A 25,271-nucleotide genomic window follows, 5' to 3' on the forward strand; every position below is an offset into this window, starting at 1 on the left:
AGAGCGAAGGCCGAGGATCCAGGGAGAAGTTGAAAGAGAGGGAGAAGGTGATGGTTATTGTGTACTGCGACTCGGTGATGCGGTAAGGTGTCCACTTAATGTTCCATGCGCGCGTGTGGATGTGGCTGTGGCTGACCGCCTGCGCCACACCTTGCAGCTCTCTTCAAATCTTCGAGGTTCAACTTGCTACTTGCTCTCTCTGCCCTTCCCTCATCTCCCTCCACACATCACCCTCACTTCCTACACATCATGTCTCTATTCGGTTCCGGCTCTGCTTCTCCCGTCCCTAAGTCCGGCTCGGACGTTAAGGCCGGCATCGTCCAGCAACTTCAGCAGGAGTCCGCCATGAACAATGCCCGTCTCTTGATTGAGGTACGTCATTATCTTTCTTTCCTTCTTTCTTTCTTCCCCTGCTGTCGCCTTCATGCCTCCCCATACTAATTCCATTTCCATTCTAGAAAATCAACGAGAACTGCTTCGATGCCTGCATCCCCGCTCCCGGTTCCACCATGTCCTCCCAGGAGAGCGGCTGCATCTCCAGCTGCATGGACAAGTACATCCAGCTGTGGAACATCTCCAGCAAGACCTACATCTCCCGCCTTGGTCAGGAACAAAAGCGCATGGCTTAAATGCATTCTTCCCTACAAACTATTAAGGACACTCGATGCGATTGAATAATATGGAGGAATAGGTTGGTGGCATGGAAGATCCGGATCAATGGATCGTGTACGAATAGAGACGGCCTTGGAGCCCGTGTACATTATGGGCGAGGTTCTCTGATTTGAGATGGCCCGGAGTCAACAATGATAGAGGTCAATGGTACATCTTCCCCTTTGTATATGGAACCAAATAAGGAAAAAAAAAAGAAACTCAATTCCAGTTGCTATAATATGAGGAAGTAGGTTTTCGATATATAAGTATCATTCCGGTTTTCACCGCCGGCTACCACGCCGGTTGTCCAAAAGCCAAGCCCCCGCGCGAGTCGCAATCGCCGCAATCGCGGGCTTTTCATCTCGTCATAAATCGTACAGGCACTCTTAGAAGTCGGGGAACAGATGTCCATATCTGGAATTGCATTAGTTCAGATCGGTTTGAGGAAGGTTTGATCAGAGGGTGAAGGAAGGGGAATACGTACGCATCTTCGCCGTCGTTACCGTAGTGCTCCGTCTCTTCGGGATATTTGTCGTACTGGCTGGCATCGCCCTGGCCACCACGGATCGGTGGGATATAGGGTGCGTCGATATCCTTGCGGGCCAGTCGGTCCCAAGTGACCTCGGCAAACCACGCATGATTCTTAACGTCGTCGGGACCTCCGTGCAGGTTACCCAGTCGCTTGGTGAGATCCGCGGTGATCAGTTGTGACAGCAGATCAACGGCGTCATCGTGCAAGTAGGGTGGGTACTTGACCTTGCCCTTCAGGATGTTCTCGTAGATCCGGACAGGAGATCCGCTGTCCCAGAATGGCGTGAACCCGCACAGCATTTCAAAGATCAGGATTCCCAATGACCACCTGCATGTGAAAGTTAGGTAAGGTGATAGGCAAAGAAAGGAAAGGAAACAAAGGAGATGCTGAACTTACCAATCTACTGACTTATTATAGCCCTTGGATGAAACCACCTCGGGAGCGAGATAATCGGGGGTTCCGCATAGTGTCCAAGTAATATCCGGGACCTCCTTAGCAAAGCCAAAATCGGTGATCTTCAGATGACCATGACGATCAAGGAGGAGATTCTCGGGCTTCAAATCACGATAGATAACCTGATGTTGGTGCAGGTACTCCAGAGCGAGGGTGACTTCTGCGGCGTAGAATTTGGCGACTGGGTTGGGGAATCGCTGTCGTGAGGGGTTAGTGATGAATGGGGGCGGGGTTTCCTTGCCAGCGACGGGCCGTACCTGGGATTTGCGCAGAAGACTGAAGAGTTCACCACCCTCAACAAAGTCCATCACCATGTAGAGATTACGTGAGTCTTGCCAGGTACCCCAAAGGGTCACGAGGAACGGATGGCGAACGCGGTTGAGCATGCGACGCTCGTCGTTGGTGTGCTCGATCTGTTTCATCTTGACGACCTGAGCCTTTTTCAGCACCTTCATGGCATAGAAGCGGTGGTTGTGCTTCGACTGGACCAGGTGCACGCGACCGAAACTCCCAGTTCCTAGAGTGCGCTGCAGAAGGAAGTCCTCTTGGGAGTATTTCCCTTTGGTGGTGCGCTCCTTCTGCTGGGCATTGGCCGGGGCATTCTGGGCATTCTGGGCCGACTGGGAGCTCGGCTTGTGCTCCCCTTGAGCATTGGCCGGGCTATTTATGATGTTGTTAATGCTGGCGGCATTGGACAGGCCCTGATGGTGCGGAGATGCTTGTGATGAGGCGTCTGGTTGCATGGAGGCGCCTTCAGTGTCCTGGTTGGGATCGTTGGTGTGGGAATCGGGTTGAGGCTGTTGTGCTTGAGCTGAATGATGATCGGTGCCGGACAACTCGGACGAGAGGGTTTGCGAGTCCTTCGTGCGCCGCTTCTTTAGCAGGCCTCCTAAGCTCGGCATGGAGGTGGAATGTTTCACTCTTTTCCTTTGCCTTTTTTTTTTAAAAGAAGGGCCAAGGCCAGAAGGGGAGGTCCGGAGAGGTGGGGAGGGGCAACGGCCAGAATGACGCATTGATCTCGGCTGCCCGGGGTTGGACCGACAAGCTCCGGCTCCACCGGCTTGGATTATAGACGAAGTAGGTGTGATCTTTGATTATTGGTTTTTAATTCTGACCTTTGATCTTGTTCTTGATCCTTGAGAGTAGTAGAAGATGATAGTGGGAGTATGAGGTGAATTGTGGTGGTGGTGACTGACGAGGTAGGGCACCTGCCGCAAGCCGTGACTCGCAAAAGCAAAAGCAAAAGCAAAGGGACTCAATTGTAGGGTAAATCTCTCTCTCTCTCTCTCTCACTAGACTATAGTATACTCTACCATAATATGGATAATTATATGCTATACTTGAATATGCTACACTACGTAGTCTGCTGAAATCATGTTCCTCTCAATGCTGCCCATAGCGACGGAGTTACCCTCCAAAGGAAACCGGATGACGCTGATGACGTTACGATTCGATTTGGTGCTGCCCTGAGGGGTGTAAGACCCGATAAGCTTGTCGCATGCGGATCATGGAAAAAAGCCAATTTGGTTAAGCTCTCATTTGGGGAGAGGACCGAGTACCCAGCTGAATTGAGTCTTGTGGATTTTGGCTTTGATTTTAGTGCTGGTTTTGTCTTTTGGTGTTTTTTTGGTTTGGTTTGGTTTGGTTTGGTTTTAGGGGGAAGGGGGAAGTTTGGCTGAATCTGGTGGAGTCTTGGCACTCCACAGATCGGATTATGTCAGACCCACGTGATTCAATATCATCAGGCACCAAGGCACCAAGGCCCTCAGGTGTCGAACATTATCTCCATCAGCCATCGCAAGGTGGATACCTTCAAGTCACCCAACACATTTAACCCACCACCCACCTTCCCCCCCTCTCCTTCACCATGGCGCTGGTAGCCTACTCCGACTCTGAAGGCTCGGACGCCGAGCCCGACACTAAGCCCGCACCCCCAACCAAGAATACCGAGTCTGGAGGGTTTGCCATCGACCGCAGCAACCCGCGCAGGATTCGAGTCGCCCTCCCAGAGCTCAAGCCTGACCCCTCAGACGACAAGGATTCCGATGATGGTCCCGCGCGCAAAAAGCCTCGAGTTGGTGGAGGCGGTGGTGCCTTTTCTGGCTTCAGCTCATTCCTGCCAGCTCCCAAACGTACAGCGGAAAAAAAGACACCCATAGCTTCTACCCGGAAGCCCTTCAGTCTTAAAACAGGCGCAGAGCGTGGATTCGACAGAGAAGCAGATACCGAGATGAAATATCATACAGAGCCCAGCACTGGCGCAGATGGAGGAGGCGTCCCCACGTCGGGCAACCTTGGGCAGTCGGCTTCAAAGTCGAACAGTGCAGCTGCCACCCACACTCCGATCGGCGAGATCAAACTGCAAGGAAATCCAATGATGTTTAGACCATTGTCTGTTGGTCGCCCGCAAAAGAAGAAGAAGACCACTGCGGCCGCCGCTCAGCCGTCACTCTCAGCGTCAGCTCCCGCGGCAGCAGAACAACAGTCCACCGCAACGGCATCAGCTACAAGTACTGCACCACCTCCCCCGAAACCTAAAGTCAGCCTCTTCTCTCTATCCTCAGAAGAGACTGCATCCACACCCGACACCTCACTATCAACCCGAGCCGGAGCCTACGAGCCACTAGTTTATGAGGCGGAAGCACCATCAGCCGGTCCTACGCTCGCACCTGAATCTACCGCTCCTGAACCCGACTATCCGCCAGCAAATCCTGTATCATCTTCATTGAACAACATCGCGAATGACCTGAATCTCTCCAAGTCCGAGCGCCGCCAACTCTTTGGCCGCAATGCACCCTCCGCAGACTCGCGAGTCCTTACGTTCAACACAGACCAAGAGTACGCGCATAATCAAGCTCTGGCTGAAACAGAACTTGCCGCGACTCAGCATAACCCTGTCCGTTCCATCGCACCCGGCAAGCACTCCTTGCAACAATTGGTCAATGCGGCAGCTTCGCAGAAGGATGCTTTGGAAGAGAGCTTTGCTTCGGGTAGGAGGAACAAAAAAGAGGCCGGGTCAAGATATGGGTGGTGAATATTGCATGCACATGGCGTTTGTTATTACTGTACTATTTTTTACTATTGCTTTAAAGATACCAATACCAAGTTTGATATGTGTGGATTTTGAACTCTTGTTGTGATAGTAAACTCGAAAACACATCCCCAGTTCCCTACTACCGCAAAGGTATCCAATTCCAGTGTTCAATATGAAAGTTGGAAGATTGCGGCGTATAGATGAGAGCCTGAGTGTACTCGTTACCTGTACCTACTAACTTAGTAGTAACAGGACTTCGATATCCACAGGGGCTGTTCCACGTGTGGTACTGTATTGTAATTACGGGTCTATTACTTACATGTCGGCAGAACATTAAGCTAACTCGAAAATCGCTTGAGATTTTGATTTTCTGCTATGGAAAGTCGGGCCCTCACCGCCATCCAGACCGCCGGTAATCTCACCCCCTGAGCTAAGGTAATATTTCATGTTCCGGACGCGTTCGTATTGAAAGATTGTTTTCTCCGAGTCAACAAACCCATTACTATAACTACCACATAGTAGTTATAGAACTTACTAGTCGCCGTATTCCTCGAGGATAAGAAGGGCCTTGAGACGGTATTTGGCACCATCAATGTAACTGGCAAGTGGGATTTCCTGCTGCCTACTAGAGTAAGTAGGGACTGGCTGGCTTCTAGGAATCGGGGAACAGACGCTGGGAGTCGATTTCTTGACTGGGAAAAAAGGAAAGAAGGAGAGCCAGGACACGGCATAGGAAATCAAGTCAATAAGTAATAATTACTGTTCAAATTTACAGTGTCTAGCTTTATCATATACAAAAGAAAAATTCCCAAACCCCAAAATCAAAACGCCAAATAGTGCAAATCGCTTTTTTGTAGTTCCATCATGACGAAACATCAACAACTTCGGCAAACCACTGCTTCAATGCAGTTGCCAAAACAGAAGGCAGTTCTCTAACATCTCGAACCACCAAATAGTAGGGGAAGGGGAAGTCCTCCAGATATCTCTTCATCTGGAGCTTCATTTCACCACCCGAATCAGGCTCAAAGGTAGCCTGCGAGAGATCCAGAATGGAGCTACCCTTAACAGCATCAACAATGATGAACACAATCATAATGCGTTCCTCAAGAGCCTGGCGAACCAGACGACGAATAGTATCGTGATCCTCACAGATACCATCGGAGATAATCAGCTCAAGCTGCCAAAGATCAGCAGAGCCAGAACCAGGTGAGCGCTTCCACTTCGCCTCGCGGAAAAGGGCGATGGAATCCGCAATCAGTTTGCGCACATTGGTACCAGTTTGTTGATAGCTGAAGTGCTGGAAGACCTGGGAACCAGCCTCGGAGGAGAAGGGCTTGCCGAATTCGTGTGCAACACGCACATGATCTTCACTACCGAAGCCCAGGACGCACAAATCACCGGCCTCGAGCATGCTGAGACTCTTCGCGACGAGTGCGAGGGTTTCGAAGGCGAGCTGGCCACTTCCACTCTCGAGCATGGACTTGCTGTCGTCGACGGCCAGCATGATCTGGTAGTTGCGCTTGGATGGGATAGAACGGCGCATCCAGATCTTGTCACGCTTGTACTGCGATGCGATGTAGGGGATGATGCGCTTGATGTTGAGCCTTTTACCGGTGCGGAAATCACCACGGAGCTTCGTGGCCATGGTCGGGGCTAGAATGAGGCGAAGTTGCTCGGTGAGGGAGAGGGAGAGATCGTTGGTTGCGTTCTCGTATTGAGACCAGAGACGGCGGGCGTCAGCTTCGGGGGTCAATGGCGGGAGCGAAGAGGAGAGGTGGATTGCCGCAAGTTGCGTGTCGACTTCATCCAGTTCCTCGGTCAGCTCTTGAGCACCGGCATGACCATCTGCCTTATCTTTAGATGCGTGGTCACCAGGAATGAATGCCCCAGCGGATTGACCGTCAGTTGGGAGCATTTCGCGATCAAGTTGCATCTCATCCTGTAGTTGGTTGTCGAGGGCATCTTGAAGCTCCTCAGAGACGTCGGGTAGGATGTCATTTTCTGTAGGCTTGTTGTCAGACTCGACGCCCTTATTTTGGTCGAGAGCCTTGGCCTGCTCCTCATTTGCTTGTCCGAGGGCTTGCGTATCGGCCTGATCATCGTCATCCTTGAGGTGTTCGAAATCGGCATCCGCCATGTCGGTGTCTTCTGGCAGAGCCTGCGAGTCCTCTTCCTCTTGCGAGGGATTCTTGACTTCCTTTTGACGACGATGCCATTCCTCGAGCATATCTCCAAGCTTCTTGAAGGCTTGGATTTGAGGATCATTTGGCTCTGAATCCTCGCCTCCACCAGCATCGTGACTCGGCTTGGTCTCCTCGCTGTCTTTAGCAGCACCAGTTTTCTGCTCAGCGCTAGCGTTGGGGTCGTTCGATCCACTTTCCTGCTGCGCATCACCAGAAGCGCCCTTGTCTTCATTTTGATCCTGGTCAGCACCAAGGCCGCCAGTGACAGCTTCACTGGGAGCAACCTCATCGCCAGCAGCTTCATTCTCGTCGCGTTGAGCAAGGAATTCATCTTGATCTGGCTCCTCGGGATCCTCTCCGCCAGCTTCATTCTCCTCTTCTTCATTTGCTTCCCCTTCGTTGGTTTCTTCCTCGCCTTCGCCTTCACCTTCTATCTCCTCCTCCTCGCCAGGGAATTGCTCCATATCTTCGTCTTCCTCTCCCTCTCCCTCTCCAGGCTCATCATCCTTTCCATCGGCCTTCTGTTCTTCTTCGGGCAGAGGGCCCATGTCTGACATATCATCCATACCATCATCTTCTTCCCCGTCATCACCGCCATCCATGTCATCACCATCCAGTTGCATCTCCTCGGGAAGCTCCAGAGCTTCTTCTTCTTTGGTCTGCGGGTCGGTGACATCCATGTCTTCACGGCCCACCGCTTCTCCTTCATCATCGGGGGGCTTCCTCTTCTTCTTCGTCCTCCTCTTCCTCCTCTCCTTCCTCGCCCTTCTGGCCCTCCTCGCCCTTCTTATCGTCTTGGGCAGCAGTTTGTTGATCAGCCTCGGCCTGACCCTTTCCTTCTTCATTCTCCGTCTCTTTCTGCTTCTCATCATTCTCGCCGTCCCAGAGCTTCTCATCGACAGCACCAGAATCAAGATCATCAACATCACCAACTTCTTCGTCGATATCATCTTCTCCTTCCTCGTCCTTGTCGTCCTTCTCTTCATCCTCTTCGTCCTTATGATCACCAGTCTCGCCTTCCATTTCTTCCTGGTCCATGTTGACAGCATCGGCAGAGTCATCCATGTCATCCTCATCATCATTGGCATCTTCTTTTTTGCCTTGCTGAGCGAGCTCGGAGAGATCTTCATCATCACCGATATCCTTGCTGATATCCTCCGCACCTTCGCCATCGCCAAGTCCGGTTCCGCTTTCCAGCTTCCCTTCCTTGCCTTGTTCCTGTGACGCTTCGGAGGGACTGCAGAAGCCTTCAGACGCGACTTGAGTAAAGGTCTTGGTCAGGATGTAAGAAGTCTTGCAAATCTCGCGATGGGCAGATACAAATCGCTGAGACAGGTCTTGGCAGATGTAGAAGTATTGGCTGACAATCGGAAGGACACTAGCAACCAGTGCAGCAGCAAGTGGAAGACCACTTGCTGAATTGTCTTGTAGATGCTGCAGCTGGTCGAGGACTGCCACTAATGAAGATGAAATTTCATTGATGTGAACAGCCTTGGTTGCTCGGGAGAAGAATTCGTCACTTCGCGAGAGTAGACCAGCAAAATTGATTGCAGTGGGGACGTCCTTGAGTTGCTGAAGGCCAACAAGCATTTTGTCGATTGCAGCGAGAAGACTGTTATCGAAGGCCTGGATAGAAACATCGCCTTGCTGGGTTGGCTGCGCGAGGGCAATGCTGTTGGACAGGGCCCACGGTGAGATTTGGTTGAGAGCAAAGGTCAAGTCAGGGCGCTCTTGAGACCACCTGCTTAGATTGGCAGATAGTTGATCGAGAGAGGAACGGGCCTGCTTGGTAAACTCTTCTCGGGCCGAGGACGCGACACCAGATGGAAGTTCCGGGAGAGATCTGAGATTCTTCAGCAAGTCCTCGACGTGAGTCTTTGTAGACTGGAGCTCTTTCAGAATAGTAACCGCCCGGATACCGGAGAACTTGGAATGGATCTCAATGATCGTCGATGCCAGACCGAGAATCGGAACAAGCCATGCCAGAGTTCTTGCGAAAGTGTTTCTTTCTTCTGTGCCAGTAGCATTGGACTTGACAAGCGAGGTTGAACCAGTTGACCAGAGACTCTGCATGTTGTCGAGAACCTTCTTGAAAGACCCAAGGGCTGACATGGCAGGTGCAAGAGCTCCTCTCTGTCGACGAATAACGAACAAAAGATGCTCGATAGAACCCAAGCTTCTGAAAACCTCAACATTGCTCAGCTCTTCCGAGTAGTTTCGAGATGCTAGACGAGCACGAGGCAACAGATCCAACAGGCGATGGAAATATGAATCAGCACTGTGGACAGATTTCGAGATTGTAGTACCGGACTCGAAGGCTGCACAGGTGGAGAGGATCTGAGCGAGTGATGCTTGAGTTTCAATGACGCTTGTTCCAGCATTGCGCTTCACACCCATTTCAAAAAGTTGCTTGAGAGTATCGGCATAGAGGCGACGCTTCTGGACCTTGAGGTGCTGGACATCGTCCTTGTTGTCTTCAGTCAAGGTTTTGGGGGTCTGAGATTTAAACTCTTTGATGCCTTCGATAATGGACACGGTGAACCCGTCCAAATCCTTTGCGATGTCAAATTCACGGGGGATGGATGTGTAGAGATTCATCATGTTGTGGGCTGTGCCATCAGGGTTGCGGAATCGGACAGCTCGGGATGCCCAGAGCTCATTCTCCTGCTGGCAGACGGACAATGCTTCAGGGATGACAATAGTGGCCAATGTCCTCTCGTCTGATTGAGATCCGAATGAATCTCCCATATCATCTGGAAGACCTTGCTCAAGGACTGGCTGAGCGGATTGATTGAGAGCCTCACGATACTTGCGGACAAGTTTGAAGAGCTTGACGTGAGATCTCCTAGCACTCTCCTTCAGAGCAACGATGTTGGTATCCTTCCAGCTTGCCAGCTGGATTTGCTCCTTGAGATCCTTCTCGAGTGCGGATCGCTTCTCCTGTAGGATCTTGTCAACCGACGGCTGGAAGGGGCGGAAATGGGCGATGAAATTATTCAACGCGGAGACGAGGGGTGTCAGACAAGTGTAATCATTGGCAAAGACACCAAGCAACTCGTTGAAGTCGGAAACAAGCTGAAGCCGGCGACCAAATTGGCCCAAGGTTGTGGAAGCGAAGAACTGTTCCAGGGTTGAAATTACACCTTGAATATGCGCGCTCATGTCATGTTCGCCATCATCGGCCATCTGTAGTGGCACTGCGAACAGGGCTTCATAAGCAACAAACCACCACGAGCTGACATCGTCCTCACATCGATCCTTCTCAAGATCCAGGAGCTTCGCCCACGTTGTGAGCTCAAGACGACGCCAACCGACAGTCATGCTGGTGATTTCATCATACTGAGGGGCTGCGGAGTATTCCCGGCTGGCAACCAGTTGCCATTCATGCACGTAGGAATGAAGCTTTTCAACCTTAGTCAAGAACTTCGCGACAGGCTCGGTGTGCTTGAACTCAAGAATTTCGGAGCAGCAATTGATGACATCCGCAAGGACAGCATGCTCCGGCCAGGCAGTCTGGATTTGAACAAAACGGGCTTGGACCGCCAGGGTGAGGTTGACAAGCCTTCTAGCTTCAGCCAAGTTGGAATCAGTGTAGAAGTTGTAATTCTTCTGTCTGTCTTGGTTGTCTTCGACAATCTCCTCGTCAAGTAGCAAGAAGACTGCCGACAGGAGCTGTTCAGGCGAGACAGGAGAGAATGAAGTCTTGCTCTTAGACCATATCGAACCTAACAGACGTGCTGATTGTTTGACATGAGATGACAACGCTTCACCAGTCTGCTTATCGCTCACAATATTGGCATGAAGAGAAGCAAGTCGCATAGCAATTGCTCTGGGATCGATGCGACCAACGTCCTGGGGGTCAAGAGGAGTGCCTTCGTCATAGGTAGGGAAGAGTTCATGCAATTCTGCCTCGTTAACTTCTTCCTCATCCTCCCATGAGCCACGGTAGCGGTACAGATTTTTGCTTTCTGCTTCCTTCTCCTGGTCCTCTCTGAGTCTAGTCTTCCAAAGATGGTGGAAATCAGCGAAGATACGGCGGATCGTACTGTGGCTAGACTTGACCTCAAGAAGTGTTGAGTCTGCATCCTTGGCAGTCCAAACACTAGAGAGCTCGTGGAGACGCATCTCGATGGCATTGGTAGCACTTGGCTGCTTCTCTGCATGGGCCAACGAGAAGACAGGATGCACAGATCCACCCATGAAGGGAGTTTTTCTACTCAGTGTCTGGATATCGTTGTTTTCGCTAGACTGGTCGATTTGGCTAGAGCCCAGGAAAAGACCAACATCGAGAAGTCGGAGGAAACGAACGATGGGAACGGTCATATCATCGTAGGATCTGTAGTGCACCCGAAGTCGGCTGCTCAGCTGCTGGATATTGTCGCGTAGAAGCTGGATGGTCTCTTTAGATCTTGAGGCATTCTCAAGACTGGCAATCATTTCCTCGGGGTTCCTTTTCAGAACGGAGTTGATCAAGTTGGCGAACTCTCCATGCAAGAGGCTTAACTCCGACTTGTCCGGGCGAGTGACAGATGAGGGAGGCGGAGCAGAGCCCAGTTGCTGGATCTCTGTCTGTAGCAAAGAAGATCTCAGGTTGGAAGCCTGGCCCGAAAATGTGGTCTCAAAGGAGAGAAGCGCGTTAGACTTGGCACTGATTTCATCGAGACGCTGGTAATGGCGCTTTCTTTGCACAACAAGACCAAGTGAGGGGTCAAATGCCTTGTCTGGGACAAATAGTTGAAGCAGCATAACAGATAGCTGAACGGCAGCAAGACCAGCGTAGTGGATACTCTCCTCGTGACTCGAGGGAGTGGCAGTCAGGGAGTGGATGAGACTTGGGAGAGCAGTTTGGGCAAACTCTCTGAAGAAGTGGGTATTTTCAACAGTTCTCTCCAGAGCGATAGACATGGAGGATTCGATCTTGACTGGGTTCCCTCCCTCGATGGCTTGAAGCACGGCAATCACTTCTTCGGCGCTGTTGGGGTCAAGAAGCTCCCGGTGGGCTAGGAGGAGGTCCACAGTAAGAGCTGCAACAGTACGCCTGAGGTTGCTAGACTGATCCACTGAAATGTTCTGACTGCTTTGCGAGAGAGATTTGGTGAGAGCTTGCTTCTCGGCTTGCAACATGTCCATCTGGCCCAGGGTTGTGTTGCGAACAGATGTAAGTCGATCCAACAAGGAGAGAGACAGGACGCCTCCAATGGCAAGCGGGGAGCTTTCGCCGGCGCCGGAAAACAGTGTCACTCTGTTCAGAATTTCAGGGACTCGGCTGTTTGAAGCTGACGAGTCTAGGGAACGTGCCAGACGACCAGCCAGCAGAGGCACAACCGTTTGGAACTTGCCTTGATCCGAACCACCAAGCGAGAGATCGTGATATTGGCAAAGAGCCTCAAAGTCTTGCGCAAAGTATGGGTATTGTGCAGATTCGGAACGTCGAACTGCGTGGCTGAGCTCTGCGACTGTTTCTTTGATACCCTGCACAAGAGCATCTCCGTCCGCGCCGTCCAGAATAAAACGCTGAGCAGTCGACAACGAATCCCAGATCTTGCTCAGCTGCGACAACTCGACGCGTGTTTGCAGAGCAAGAGAAGTGAAATCGGAGACGGTCTTCTCCAACTCAATCAATGATTGGAGCTGCTCATGGGAAGCAGGGGTGACGTGTCTCCATGAATCCCACATTCGCTGCATACTCAAACCCGTTGTCAACTCCCATTCGGCACGGAAACGAGCAAGTGCACGGGACAACGATCCTTCCAGTGGCTTCAGCAATGGGGACGAATTGAGCAATGATGTACAAACCCGTCTACCAATTTGCAAGTAAACTTGGAATTCGCCCTCGTCAACACGGTCCACATCTGTGACGCGATAAATATCCCAGCAAAGACTTGTGATTGTCCGGAGCGCAGCAACAATCTCTGGAGACTGTAGACTGTTCTCATCCAAGTTTTGGATGAATTCATACAGTGCTTGGCCACAGTCAGAGAGGAAATTTCCGACTGGTTGTGTCGAATCCTTCATCAGTGATTGAATTCGAGTCGACGCCAATGATCGCTCTAGGCGTGTCATTTGACTTGGCTTGAGCTGCTGACTAGATTCATTGGCACGGACCAAGCCTTGACGAAGTCTGTAAACCTCGAGTCTAAATTCCTCAAGGTAGGCCAGAACAGTCATACTAGACCTGCAGTCATTCGTCTTTGAGATAGAGACAAGCGGCTCGTTGATGAGAGGGTGGATAGGCTGCAATGGCCCTTGAAGGCTCAAAGGCGCCCCGCCGATTGTAATCTCACCAGCTGTAGCATTGAGAGGTTTCCATTGGGAATTGTCATGCAGCGCAGAAGCATGACGTTGCAACGCAGCGGAGAAATGGTGGTCGGCATCACCTTCCTTTGTGCTAAATGGCAGGTATGTGCCTGGTGCCTTTTGGAGGTATGAAAGATCTGTCGAAGAAAGGTGGTCTAGGCAGACTTCGAAGAGATCTTGGGCTTTGACAGATCCCGCGGCAGAGTTCAGGTTCCAGATATGACGGAGGCGGTAGAGAGAAGACTCGCAGGTGTATGATGGGCCTGTCGCGGTGGGGGTGTCTTGGACTTCATTCGACATGAAGCAGATCTCAACACATCTGTTTCGCATAGCACGGGACAATTCACCGTTTCGAGGATCCATATTGAGGAAGAGTCGGAAGTTGGGATGAGGGGTGATGATCCGGGCTGATCCATCCTCGGTCCGCTGTTCGTTCAAAATGAGTGTACCATTGGGCTCTGTCAAGGAGTTCAATCTGTCCAAGACAGACGGGTTGCACAAATTGGCATTGTCAAGAATAACCCAGTCACCATTCTGAACAGCCCGAGTGAGAACACCCTCGGTCCATTCGAACCCAACCTTCATCTTGTCTGAGTGGCGAATGAGATCCCACAAGCTCTGGGCTCTTTCAAGGAAGCTTTGAAGTTCCGGAACAGGGTGTGACTGGCAGAGTGCTGACAGTGAAGAGATCACAGTCTCCAGTGAGATTTCGGAAGTTTGGAAGTGTTGGCAGATCTGAAGGGCTGAAGCAACGGCCTCCGTAACATCTCCCGAGGCGAAAGAATAGATTATCTGGTGTCGTAAGAAGACCTCAATGTCGTGCACGAAAGAGGAAACTTCTCTGCGGTGATCAATCTGCTCAAACCCACCAATCAAGTCCATGGTATCAGTGTCAGCACTGAGAGCAAGCTCCTCTAGGTTTGCACCCTTGATAGCAGCAAGCTTCTTGACAAGGGTGGTTTTACCACACCCGGCGGGACCGACAAGAATACTTGGCCACGAGTTGTCAATGCAGAGGACAAGAGATTCAAGGATATGGAGATCCTTGGGCAGAATCTTCATTTGCGGTTCAACCGATCGCTGGAGAACTGGGTCACGAGACAAGATTCCTAGGCCGATTTGCAAGTAGTCGGGAGTCAGATTGTGATAGTAGCTCTTGGGAACGATTTCCGAGTCGGTGAAGATACGATCATAGAGCTGAGATACCAACAGTCGGTCATCTTCACTCCTGAACCGATGGTTGATGACAACGTCAAGGAAGTGTTTGGTAGGAATCTGCAAATCTCCACGATCTGCCAGCTGCAGCCATCGCTGGATATCTCGCAAATTGACCTCCCATGGACCACCAACAGCACCCAGTCGACGTTCGGCCACAATAGCTCTGTTCAATGCAGAAATAAAATCAACCAGCCGCTCTGTCTGATGAGAGGGGCTTCCAGGGAAGAGCTTGGAGCAAATCTTCTTTAAATCATCATCTGTGAAGCTGTCTGCATAGACGACGGTGAAACGATTGACAAAGGATGCGGGAAGACCCTTTCTGCCGCCACCTTGGTGGTGAGGGTTCTGCGCTGCAAAAAGAACGAAGTTTGGATGCCGTTTGAAGGTTTGGTCAAGTTCGGCAATGTAGACCTGTTGCCGGTGATCCAGACAGGAGTTCAGACCCTCAAGAACCGATTGTGAGGCCAAATTCATCTCATCCAGCAGTACCCAGTCACCACGCTGCATTGCTCGCAAGAATGGAGCGTCACGCCAGGTAAACTGGCCAACATCTCCTCCCTCAACCGGTACATCAGATCCAAACAAGTCCGTCAGATCTGTCTGCTCCGACAAATTGATTCGAGTGAGGGGCTTCCCAAGAGCCTTTGCAAGAGCCGTCACGAGAGTAGTTTTACCAACACCCGGGCTGCCTTCCAGCAAGATTGGCTTTGATGACTGCAGACCACGAGCGATTCTGACTGAGTTCGCAATTGTGGTGGGTGCATCCATGGTAAATTGAGGGTCGGGGTCGGTCTCACCAACAGTTGGAAGTGAGAACGGACCAACCTGCAGATATCCAGGCTCAAGGGTGACTGTCGAAGATTGCCAGTAGATTGCGGAAGCATCTGCGTTGAACAGTTCGCTCAGTTTGTCGAGACATTTCTGGCGATTTCCTTCCAGGTTGTTTAGAGATACAGCAAGCATTGCAGCCGGGTTGGCTCCAAGAGTATCAACAAATACCATGGCAGCACCTTGGATAATAGCAAACAGGGTATCTGCGTTCTGGCAGGTGTTTACAAAGTCAACCCAGGCAAGAAGGTCACGCAGAGAAAGAGAGGTAGTCGATGTGTTTTGGAAAGTTGTCTTGAACCATTTGGCAAATTGCAGCATGGCCCTGGCTACCTTCTCATCCTTGAGATCCAGTCTCATATAAAGGATGGGAAGGATATCTTCATCGTCAGATAATTGAGGTGCCCAGATCTCAGTCATACGGTTTCGGAGAGCCGCCGAGAGCTCTCGTTTGCCATAGTCACCACCAGGGTTCATGGTTGAAAGAAACTGGAATCCTCCGTCGGCCACAACCATTGAGTCGACTGGACCCTTTTCGGCCAAAAGAATCGATCTGGCCGGTTCAAGGACACTGTTCAGTCTCTCGAGGACGGAATCATCAGCAAGGGAAATCTCGTCGAGCAAGAAAAATTGCCCGCTTTTCATGGCAGTGATCAGGCTTCCATCGGACCATTCAAACAGTGCATTGGACCGAATAATATTTTTTTTGGATCTTGCGTAAAAGATCTTGATCTTTTTCTTGTCTTTGTTGCGCATCAAGGGCTGACAGGTCTTGCTTCAATTGCTCGAGAGGGAAATTTCCAGATACCTCGCCATGGATGAAGAGTTCAAGATCATCAGTGAGTTGCTTCTCAATTGCAGCACGGTTTCGGATTGGCCTTTGAGCACCAATAAGATCGCCAGTCTCGAGGTTGACATGAGCGTTGACGATGAACAACTCTCTCTTGAAGGCCTCTGCAACTGCTTGGCAAAGTTGTGTTTTACCACATCCAGTCTCTCCAACCAAAAGGACAGGTTCGTTGTTCTTGAGAGCTTTGGAGACCAAAACGAAAAGGCGTCTCATGGCTTGAGTCCAGACGATTCCGGAAGGAAGTCCAGCCATTTGAGGAACACTCTTTTCGAGTTCTTTGTCGCCGTATAGAACATCCTCGTCCAGACGAACCTTCATGACTTCCTCGATAACCTTCTTGACAGCGGCCTTCTCTTGGGGGTTTCGGACGCGTTCGCCGAGGAGCATGAATCCATTAACAGCTAGCTGTTCACGATCGTCGGCATCGCGAAGAGCCCATCGAAACAAGTCACGAAGCGTAGCGAAACTGTTTTTCTGTTCGAAAAGACGGTTTGATTGGCGAAGGAGCGACAATTTCCGATACACAGAGACAATTCTTGTACAGAAGGACGGGGCGATTTGAGATCGCTCTTTAAGAATAAACTCCAGTTCGCTCTCTGGGATGTCGTCGAAATGGAGTTCGAGGAAACGATTTCGGAAAGCGCGGGAGAGGACTTTGCGGCCGCCATATAGACCAGCAGGATTTTGAGTGGCGAAAAGCATGAAGTTGGGGTGAGGATGAACCACTTCCTGGGTTTCAGGAATAAAAAGCTCACGGTTGTCATCCAGTAGTCGATTCAGTGCTTCAAGGACATCAGAAGGCGCCAAGTTGAGCTCGTCAAGAACAATCCAGTAACCATTTCGAAGGGCCTCTACTAGCACACCTTCCTGGTAGCGTAGACTTCCGTCATCGGAAGAAATATATGATCCCAAATACTCCTGAAGATCAGTGTGCTCGTGGTTGTTGATACGAACAAACTTGTTTCCGGATACCTTGGCGAGGTACTCGATCATACTCGTCTTTCCGGCTGATGTTGGACCTTGCAGAAGAACTGGGAAACGGCGAGTCGAGCTGGCTCTGACTAGGTTCTTTAGGTTCTTCTCGATGAAGGGGGTTATGATATACTGGGGCTGTTCCTCTGGCATGAGAGGACCCTGGCGCATCCAATAATGCTTAAATTGAACGTAGGTGTGGCCATCTTCGGGCGCACGAGGTGTTCTTCCAAGGAGTGACTTCGCATTCTTTGCATTCTCAAAGATATGCTTTTCGAGGAGTGGAGCCAAAGATCTCTCGGAGTTCAAGCTCAGTACGGTCAGGAAACTCATGCTGAAACCCTCGAAAATTGCTCTTCGAAGGCCATAAACGTGAGCATGGTCAAGGACGTAGACAAGGGCGCGGACGAGCGTTCGGATGCTGAAATGGGGCCGCTGGCCAGCTCCATCAGTCAGTTTGTTCTCGTTGCTAAGCTTCTTCGTCTCCATATAGAGCTGTGCAAGATCAGGGACGACTCTCTGATCGCCCATTGTCAGGTCACCCAGATACTTCTGAATCAATGCGAGAAGATCATTCAAGTCGCTGTCCGGGGAATGCACATAGAATTCTGTGAATCTTGATCGCAATCCAGGTGGCAGATCTCGCTTTCCAGCATCTGTTGCGGGATTCATGGCTCCAAAAATGCGGAAGTCGGGATGACCAAATACCCTTTCCACCTCACCAGCCTCAGAAAGCAGGACAGAAGGTGATCCTTCGCTTCCGTGATGCAACAGACTGGCAATATTCTCAAGAGTGTCTGGAGATGCGAGATTGACCTCGTCCAAAAGAACCCATTCACCATTTCTTAAGGCTCTCACGATTTTACCCTGTACGAATGCAAAAGCAAATTTCGCGTCACCTTGGGAAACTTGAGCCTCGAAATCGGAAAGCTGGGTTTTAAAACTGTCCCATCGCCGACGCAAGTGTTGATACTTGGGGGAGTCAAGCTTCCTCTTCTTTGCTGGCTGTTCGTCTCCATTTTCGGCATCTTTCGGGGGTGCAGGATTGAAAACACCATTGGCTAGGCGGACAGCTTCGTGCCAGAGAGTCACCAGGCGAGCCCAGTTACCCGAAGCAACACTTTTAGTCACTGAAGAAAGGAACTTCTGGTTCTTTTTGGCGGAGAAAGTCAATTCGAAAAGCTGGGTGAATTCATCCAGCATCGGTATAGCCATAGTGCGGATGCTGACTGGCTTAAACCCTCCCAACAAGTCAGTGCTTTCACTTTGTTGCGACAAGTTAACAACAGTGAGCTTCTGTCGCATTAATGTTGCGAGATGTTGAATGACGGTCGTCTTTCCGATACCGGTTTCTCCAACTAACAAGACAGGCTCTGCCATCTGGACCGAGGCCGCAACCTGTTCCATAATGGATAGAGCGGACCTGGTAGAAGCAAATCGCGATGCTGCTGCTGCAAGCTTCTGTGCGGATCCACTTGGAACCTTGATCTTCTGACAAACTTCACGGCCAAGCACAACTGAGTTGTTCTTATCTGTGTAGGTTGGCGTCCTTTCCTCAAGGCAAAATTGTGCTCTTTGGGGGGGAGATCTGAAGGGCCTCGGAGACGACAGAAGCAAGGCTCATTTGCATGGATTTGTCGGGGATGTACTTGAGGAAGACATCAACTATGTCCAAAAGAATTTCGTCATCAACGCCTTCTGGGGTAGGTTCATAGCCGGTCTTCGCACCAATGCGCTGCAGACGATGGTTCAAGCGACTGCAAAGCTTGATTAAGTCGCGGAAGCCAGGAGTACGTCCCTGAGATCCTTTGATGGCCAGACTACCGTGGAATGCCGCACAAATTCTGCCATAGACGTCCATGATGGTTGGAACTCGAGACTCAAGGAGGCTGAATTTTTGCAAGATTACATCCCGCATCTCTTCAACGGGCAGAGAAGTAACTGGAACTCTTTGCCATAGCCGGTTGCCAAGCATGGAGGTAGTAGGTGCAATTTCCTCTCCAGCAATATTGTAGGAAGACTTCATGGTGGCGATGATTTTGAAGCCTTCTGCGCACTTGATCCGCTCCCTTCGGCTGGCGATTGTCAACTCGCCTCTCTCGATGATTGGAAGGATGAGACCAAGCACTTCAGATGGAGCACGATCCAGATCCTCAATCAAGAGCCAGCGGCCCTCTCTCGCAGCCTTTGTCAAGACACCTGGCTGCCATGAAAAGGACCCAGATGCGGAAGATGTGGCGTACATTCCAAGTAAACTCTTCGCATCTGTCTGCTCGTTGAGATGCAAGGTCACCATTGACTCTGACTGGCCCATCTTAGCTGCGATATGATCGATGAGCGTAGTCTTTCCTGCATTAGGCAAACCAACTAAAAGGATGGGCTTGAATCCAAGGAGAGATGTCGCGATCCGACGCAGATTGGCAGTTGCCGTAGGAGTTTCGACAACAGAAGAAGGAGAGGGGTGTGCATCTTTCAGGCGGGGGATCAAAACACCGCATATATCAGCAGATCGACTGGTGAAGAAATCACGGGTATCATCGATAAGTTTCATGGCATCGGTATCGGATCTTGATGCTCGGGTGTTTCGGATAGAGCTCTCGAGAGATGCCCACCGACGCTCCTCCCAGAGACCCAAAAGGCGATAGTCAATTGTGATTTCTTCCCATTCTCCTTCAATCGGGTCGGTGCCAGTATTGACACGCAGCATATTTTCGGTGGCTGCATCGGCGGCGTGCATATATAGGGCAAAGCATCGTACGGCGAGGTATCGAACAACTCGATCTTGGTGTGGGAAGAGGGATTGGAGCTGGATTGGGGATACGGCCTTTGAGAACGTCTCCAGGTCGAATGAAAGAAGTCGGAAAAGTGTAAGAAGCAGATTTCTGGTGCTATTTGTGTCCAATTGACGAATTGTGAGTTCTTTGGAGTCGGTCAGGGCTGACTGGGGACCCGTTGGTGACAGCGCATATTGGCTTGCGAAAGGTCGTAGATACGGCGCGAAGGGAAGAACCCGTGCGAAAGCCGAGAGAACGTGAATGTAGTCGGTACTAATATCGGATCGCAGCCATCTTGCAGCCAAGTCCACCACCACTGGCTCGTAATTTCTGAAAACGCTTTCTGTGAGTGTCGTGTTTAATGCGCCAAGCGCAAGCGCATGTAAGTACTGGTTGCCCGAAGCAGACCGAACGAGACTTGAGATCTCGCTCGGTAGCTGCTCGAGCAACTGAGGTACAGATAGAGTCCTCTCGTAGACGGGCAGATCGTCCATGTTGTGCCCGAATTCCAGAGGAGCTCTTCGATGTTCAAGAAAAGAAAGACCGACGCTCTTTTTTTTTCTGCCAACACTGAACACTCCGCCCCACATTGTTCTGCTCCCGCTGGACCTTGACCGCCCTGAGGCCTGGTTTTGGTTTGGGCCCATGACTAAGCGGGGCCGGGGAGCTTGCGCAGCTCCGGCTCATCTTGCACCATCTGGCCATCTTACCTGAATATCTTCGCATCTGGAGATGCTAGCTCTTGGAGGCATTGATGATTCACGATGTCAATGACAGGTCAGGGCTCCAGCAATGTCGATGAACCCTTAGCGGCACACACCAATCCGCAAGACGATTTTGGGTTCCCTGAGTCTCCAGAAGCTAATCGCGGCGCGGAGGGACTTAATGAGCCGTGAGTAGCCACGAGTTCTCCGATTTACAGGCCGTTTTGCTAAGACTAGACTTGAAATAGGATATCTTTCAAACCCAAAAAAACGAGACAGTCACGATTCAGTTTGTCCAATCTATTTTTGAATACCGCAGGCGGTTCAGGCAACACACCATTCGGCTTCTCCGCGACAGGGACCCAAGGTGGACAGAATGGGGATGCTTCGCCGTTAGATACATATGGGCCATTGGGCCCAAATACCGATCCCAATTCTTCAAAAGACGGTGTGCCCTCGGATTGGTATGTGGAAGGTCCTGGCCGCCGCGTTGGTTACGACGACTTCTCAGCAATCGATTGGATCTATGAATACACCAAAGAACGCCAACGGAAACGGCTGCTATATTCCAGCGGACAAGGGATCTTGGGTCATTTCCGTCGCCTTCTCGATGCCAGCAATGTGTGGCTGGTTTTGGTTGCAACTGGTATTGCAGTCGGAATCATTGCCGCCGCCATCGATATTGCGACAGACTGGCTAGGTGATCTTAAAACTGGCTATTGCAAGAGTGGTCAAGGAGGTGGCAGGTTTTACTTGAATCGAAGCTTTTGCTGCTGGGGTCTGGATGGTAAGTCGCATTTCGGATAGTTTGCAACTTCCGGGTTTCTGTCGCTCATGTTATTCTCTCCTCCGACAGATTATTCCAAATGCTTGGATTGGACACCATGGGGGACTGCATTAGGAGCATCCTCTAAGGGAGGACAATACACTGTTGAGTATATCTTCTATATCCTCTTTTCAGTAAGAGCCCTATATTTCTTCATATTGCCTTAGTCTTTGGTTAACAGGTGCCTGACAGGTGGTTTTTGCTTTCTGCGCGTGCATCCTGGTTCGTAGATTTGCCATCTACGCAAGGCATAGCGGAATCCCTGAGATCAAGACCGTTCTCGGAGGCACGGTCATCCGGCATTTTATGGGCCCCTGGACCTTGGCCATTAAGTCACTTGGACTGGTATGTTGTTCTTGAGCTGGTGTTATATGCTGTTTTCTCACCACTTCATAATTAGTGTTTATCTGTCGCATCCGGCCTATGGCTCGGAAAGGAAGGCCCACTGGTGCATGTTGCATGCTGCTGCGCGAATATTATGATGAAACCTTTTGACAGTCTGAACGGGAACGAAGGTTTGTTTTCCAAGTTCCATACTGTATCTCTTGAAACTAACTTTTCAGCCCGAAAACGGGAAGTGCTTTCTGCAGCCGCCGCTGCAGGTATCTCGGTTGCATTCGGTGCCCCTATCGGTGGTGTGCTTTTCAGCTTGGAGGTATGAGAAACCTTGGATATTTGCAGTCTTCTTCTTTGCTTGTTTCTTATCTAACGATACTAGCAACTTTCGTACTACTTTCCTGACAAAACAATGTGGCAAAGTTTTGTTTGCGCTATGGTTGCTGCCGTCACACTACAAGCTTTGAACCCTTTTCGAACAGGCAAAATTGTGCTCTACCAAGTCACCTATACCCGAGGCTGGCACCGCTTTGAAGTTATCCCATTCATCATACTTGGTATTGTGGGCGGTCTCTTTGGAGCTTTCCTCATTCGTCTGAATGTTAAAGTTGCCAAATGGCGGCGATCCCGAACTTCTTCAAAGCCAGTCATTGAAGTTGCTGTAGTAGCACTTCTCACTGCTCTAATCAACTTCCCGAATCACTTTATGAGAGCTCAGAACTCGGAACTGGTTCAAGCCCTGTTTGCTGAGTGCAACAGCGATACAACCGATACATTTGGCCTATGCGTTACCGGAACTAAGTCGGCATTTGGTGTCGTCGCTCTTCTTTTGGTAGCCGCTGTTCTCGCATTTTTCCTCGCCTCCCTGACTTTTGGACTCGATATCCCAGCCGGTATCATTTTGCCCTCTGTGGCTATTGGTGCAATGTACGGACGTGCATTAGGTATTCTTGTCCGCATGCTGCAAGAAGCCTATCCAAAGGCATTGCTCTTCAGCAAGTGCGAGCCTGACATTCCATGTGTAACGCCTGGCCTATACGCGATTATCGGTGCTGCTTCTGCGCTAGGTGGTGCGACTCGGATGACCCTTTCGATCGTGGTCATCATGTTTGAGTTGACGGGAGCCTTGACTTATGTCATTCCAATCATGATTGCCGTGATGCTGTCAAAGTGGTGCGGCGACATCTTCGGGAAACGTGGTATATACGAATCTTGGATTCAACTCAATGAATACCCCTTCCTTGATCACCGGGATGACACTAATCCCCCAGACGTACCTGCTCTCCGGGTCATGACCACTGTCGACGACATTTCGGTCATTACAGCTACAGGCCATACTATCGATTCGCTTCGAGGGCTTTTGACCAATACCACCTACCGAGGCTTCCCTGTAATCTCGGAGACATCAACTCCAACTTTGCTCGGGTATATCACACGGAACGAACTTTCATATGCTCTGGGATATTCAACTTCGCCTACAAACCGAAGTCTCACCGGCGAAACTCAGGTCTTCTTCGTCCATCAACCATTTGCTGATCCTGTCGAAACGCTGGATCTTCGGCCATGGATGGATCAAACTCCTATCACTCTCAACAGCAATATTAGCTTCTTGATCGTGCTACGAATGTTCCAGCGCCTCGGTCTCCGCTATGTGCTCTTCGCAAATAAGGGTATTCTCCAAGGCTTGCTGACGAAGAAAGACGTCTGGTCAGTGCTCAATGGTGTGGAGTTTCGGCGCCAGGAGGCTCTTCGAGGTGATCATTTCGATGAAGATCATAACGGCACCGAAGAAGAAGGACTGCTTCACGGTGAGAATAGAGATAGTGTCAGCAGTAATCTGCGGCGGGATTCATTGTGATTATTGTTTTACGCGATAAACCCGGACGCCGCAGCAGCGATTTTCAAGACGTTTTAATTTTTTCGAAGATCTCATGACACTTGCTAGAACTATAGTTAACTAGCGATCTACTGGCCATTTTTATGAATATACCTCAAACTTGCTTGCTATGGACATTAGTACTTCAAATCTCCAGGATTACTCATCGCAATTCACCTTGGCAGGCTACCATCAAGGTTCATCTTGGAAAATGGCTCCTAATTTCCAACTTGAGGTTCAAGTGTTGCTCATGAGTGGATGCCTAGTATTAGTTACTTGTAGTAGTATTCAGTAGTTAATTCTATAGGAGTTTTATACCTGGTTTTTAGAGCTACACCTGGGCCAGTGCCTCTACATTTACTAGAGATTAGCTTCAAGTTGTCAACGAGTACCTAGGTAACAGTAGAATTATAATACCAGTGGAAATACCATGAAGTATTGTATACTAGTAATACCTAGTACTTTTGGGTGCCCAGGTGGGAAGCGCAATACCCGGCCAATATATCTTCAAGTCCACAGGCTGTTTGTCCCGAGGTCTGAACCACTTACCTTTGACGATCCCCTGAGGACCTGAAACGCGCCACGGTAGAAACAACACCAAATCTTTTACTTTTTTGAAATAAGTATTACCCATGAATTTCCATCCTTTGATCTACCTAGGTACTAATTTACCATTTCAGTCCTCCTTGACTCATATTCTGCCACGGAACACCGCCTGCGGCAACAGACAGCGCCGCCGGCAGAATGCTGCGACAAGCACGGAGCTCTTCCCCAGAAACAAACCTTCCTCAAAATTCCCTCGCCAAGATGATGGTCGATCCATTTGAAGTGCGCATGCGCTTCACTACACAGCTTCAGCATCTAAGCGCATCGGTCACGTCTTCGCAAAAGGCAGCGCATTATGCACTCAAATACCGTGATCTGGACGAGGATCTTCATTCCTGTATCCTAGAACAAATCGAGAGAGTAAGAACACTTCAGGTCTTCCGTTACACTTATACGATATTAATGATTTCCACTTCACAGAACAACATGAACAACCGCGCAAACATTATGTCTTTCATCGAACACTTTTGTGAAATGGCCACTAAAGAAGACCACCTTCCCTACGTCCGCATGATGCAGCGTGACATTCTCAGAGTTGTGGACGCAGTTGTCCCACCCGATGGAACAGGAGCTGCCAACGTTAAACATGTCCGCCTCGTCCTTGACAGCATGCAAGGCAAGGGAATACTGTCCGCCAAAACCGTTACCGAAATTGATGCAGCCCTCAAAGACCGCGACACGCACCCCGCACACCTTGATCTCGAGGACGAGGAAGAAGAGGGGCCAGATGATAGCGTGAGATCTAAGACCGAGACCCCACGCAACCCCAAGGCGTCTGGAATGCGCGTCGACAAACGACAGATTGAACAGCGCATCGAAGAGGACCGTGAGCGAAACAAGCGACTGCGAGAGAGTATGTGGGCCGTGGAAGGAGACGATGAGAAGGAATGGTTGAAAATCCTGGATGAAGTGAGCGATATCGGTTCCGATGATTACAGGAATGCCGCAGAGGAAGCTGCGGAGCGCCAGCTCTGTGCCGACCAACATAGGGCTGATGTCTTGAAGCGATTTGCAGAGGGGCATTGATCTCATTTTGGTCATGATTTCTACGACATATGCCCTGTTCGATTTACATGAAACCTTCTTCTGTGGGCGTTAGGACTGCAAATATGGGCAAGCATTGGGCTTTGG

At 50.4% G+C, this 25,271-nt stretch overlaps 7 protein-coding genes across 7 annotated transcripts; 3 read left to right on the plus strand and 4 right to left on the minus strand.

Moving 5' to 3' along the window:
- Positions 1-249: 249 nt before the first annotated feature.
- On the plus strand, positions 250-629 carry tim13 (protein translocase subunit TIM13; the record flags this gene model as incomplete). The annotated part of the gene is made up of 2 exons (XM_056626297.1): positions 250-372; positions 459-629. 2 exons carry the CDS (start codon positions 250-252, stop codon positions 627-629), a joined length of 294 nt encoding a protein of 97 aa, XP_056492092.1.
- A 408-nt stretch (positions 630-1,037) lies between these two features.
- pkaC (cAMP-dependent protein kinase catalytic subunit pkaC) lies at positions 1,038-2,538 on the minus strand (the record flags this gene model as incomplete). The annotated part of the gene is made up of 3 exons (XM_056626298.1): positions 1,038-1,065; positions 1,136-1,510; positions 1,580-2,538. 3 exons carry the CDS (start codon positions 2,536-2,538, stop codon positions 1,038-1,040), a joined length of 1,362 nt encoding a protein of 453 aa, XP_056492093.1.
- A 965-nt stretch (positions 2,539-3,503) lies between these two features.
- On the plus strand, positions 3,504-4,670 carry N7509_001662 (PRCC domain-containing protein; the record flags this gene model as incomplete). Its single annotated transcript, XM_056626299.1, has 1 exon — positions 3,504-4,670. One exon carries the CDS (start codon positions 3,504-3,506, stop codon positions 4,668-4,670), a length of 1,167 nt encoding a protein of 388 aa, XP_056492094.1.
- An 862-nt stretch (positions 4,671-5,532) lies between these two features.
- Positions 5,533-7,533, minus strand: N7509_001663 (uncharacterized protein; the record flags this gene model as incomplete). The annotated part of the gene is made up of 1 exon (XM_056626300.1): positions 5,533-7,533. The coding sequence occupies one exon, from the start codon at positions 7,531-7,533 to the stop codon at positions 5,533-5,535; it is 2,001 nt and encodes a 666-aa protein (XP_056492095.1).
- Positions 7,534-7,561: 28 nt separating this feature from the next.
- Positions 7,562-18,425, minus strand: N7509_001664 (AAA family ATPase midasin; the record flags this gene model as incomplete). Its single annotated transcript, XM_056626301.1, has 2 exons — positions 7,562-15,958; positions 16,005-18,425. The coding sequence occupies 2 exons, from the start codon at positions 18,423-18,425 to the stop codon at positions 7,562-7,564; spliced, it is 10,818 nt and encodes a 3,605-aa protein (XP_056492096.1).
- A 148-nt stretch (positions 18,426-18,573) lies between these two features.
- Positions 18,574-20,286, minus strand: N7509_001665 (Midasin; the record flags this gene model as incomplete). The annotated part of the gene is made up of 1 exon (XM_056626302.1): positions 18,574-20,286. The coding sequence occupies one exon, from the start codon at positions 20,284-20,286 to the stop codon at positions 18,574-18,576; it is 1,713 nt and encodes a 570-aa protein (XP_056492097.1).
- A 270-nt stretch (positions 20,287-20,556) lies between these two features.
- On the plus strand, positions 20,557-25,166 carry N7509_001666 (uncharacterized protein; the record flags this gene model as incomplete). The annotated part of the gene is made up of 9 exons (XM_056626303.1): positions 20,557-20,684; positions 20,745-21,283; positions 21,353-21,456; positions 21,515-21,667; positions 21,723-21,837; positions 21,886-21,977; positions 22,041-23,466; positions 24,310-24,500; positions 24,561-25,166. The coding sequence occupies 9 exons, from the start codon at positions 20,557-20,559 to the stop codon at positions 25,164-25,166; spliced, it is 3,354 nt and encodes a 1,117-aa protein (XP_056492098.1).
- Positions 25,167-25,271: the final 105 nt, after the last annotated feature.

The sequence above is a fragment of the Penicillium cosmopolitanum genome, assembly GCF_028827165.1.
Source record: "Penicillium cosmopolitanum strain IBT 29677 chromosome Unknown utg000004l:1.0-4361866.0:1.0-4365735.0, whole genome shotgun sequence".
Taxonomy (NCBI): domain Eukaryota; kingdom Fungi; phylum Ascomycota; class Eurotiomycetes; order Eurotiales; family Aspergillaceae; genus Penicillium; species Penicillium cosmopolitanum.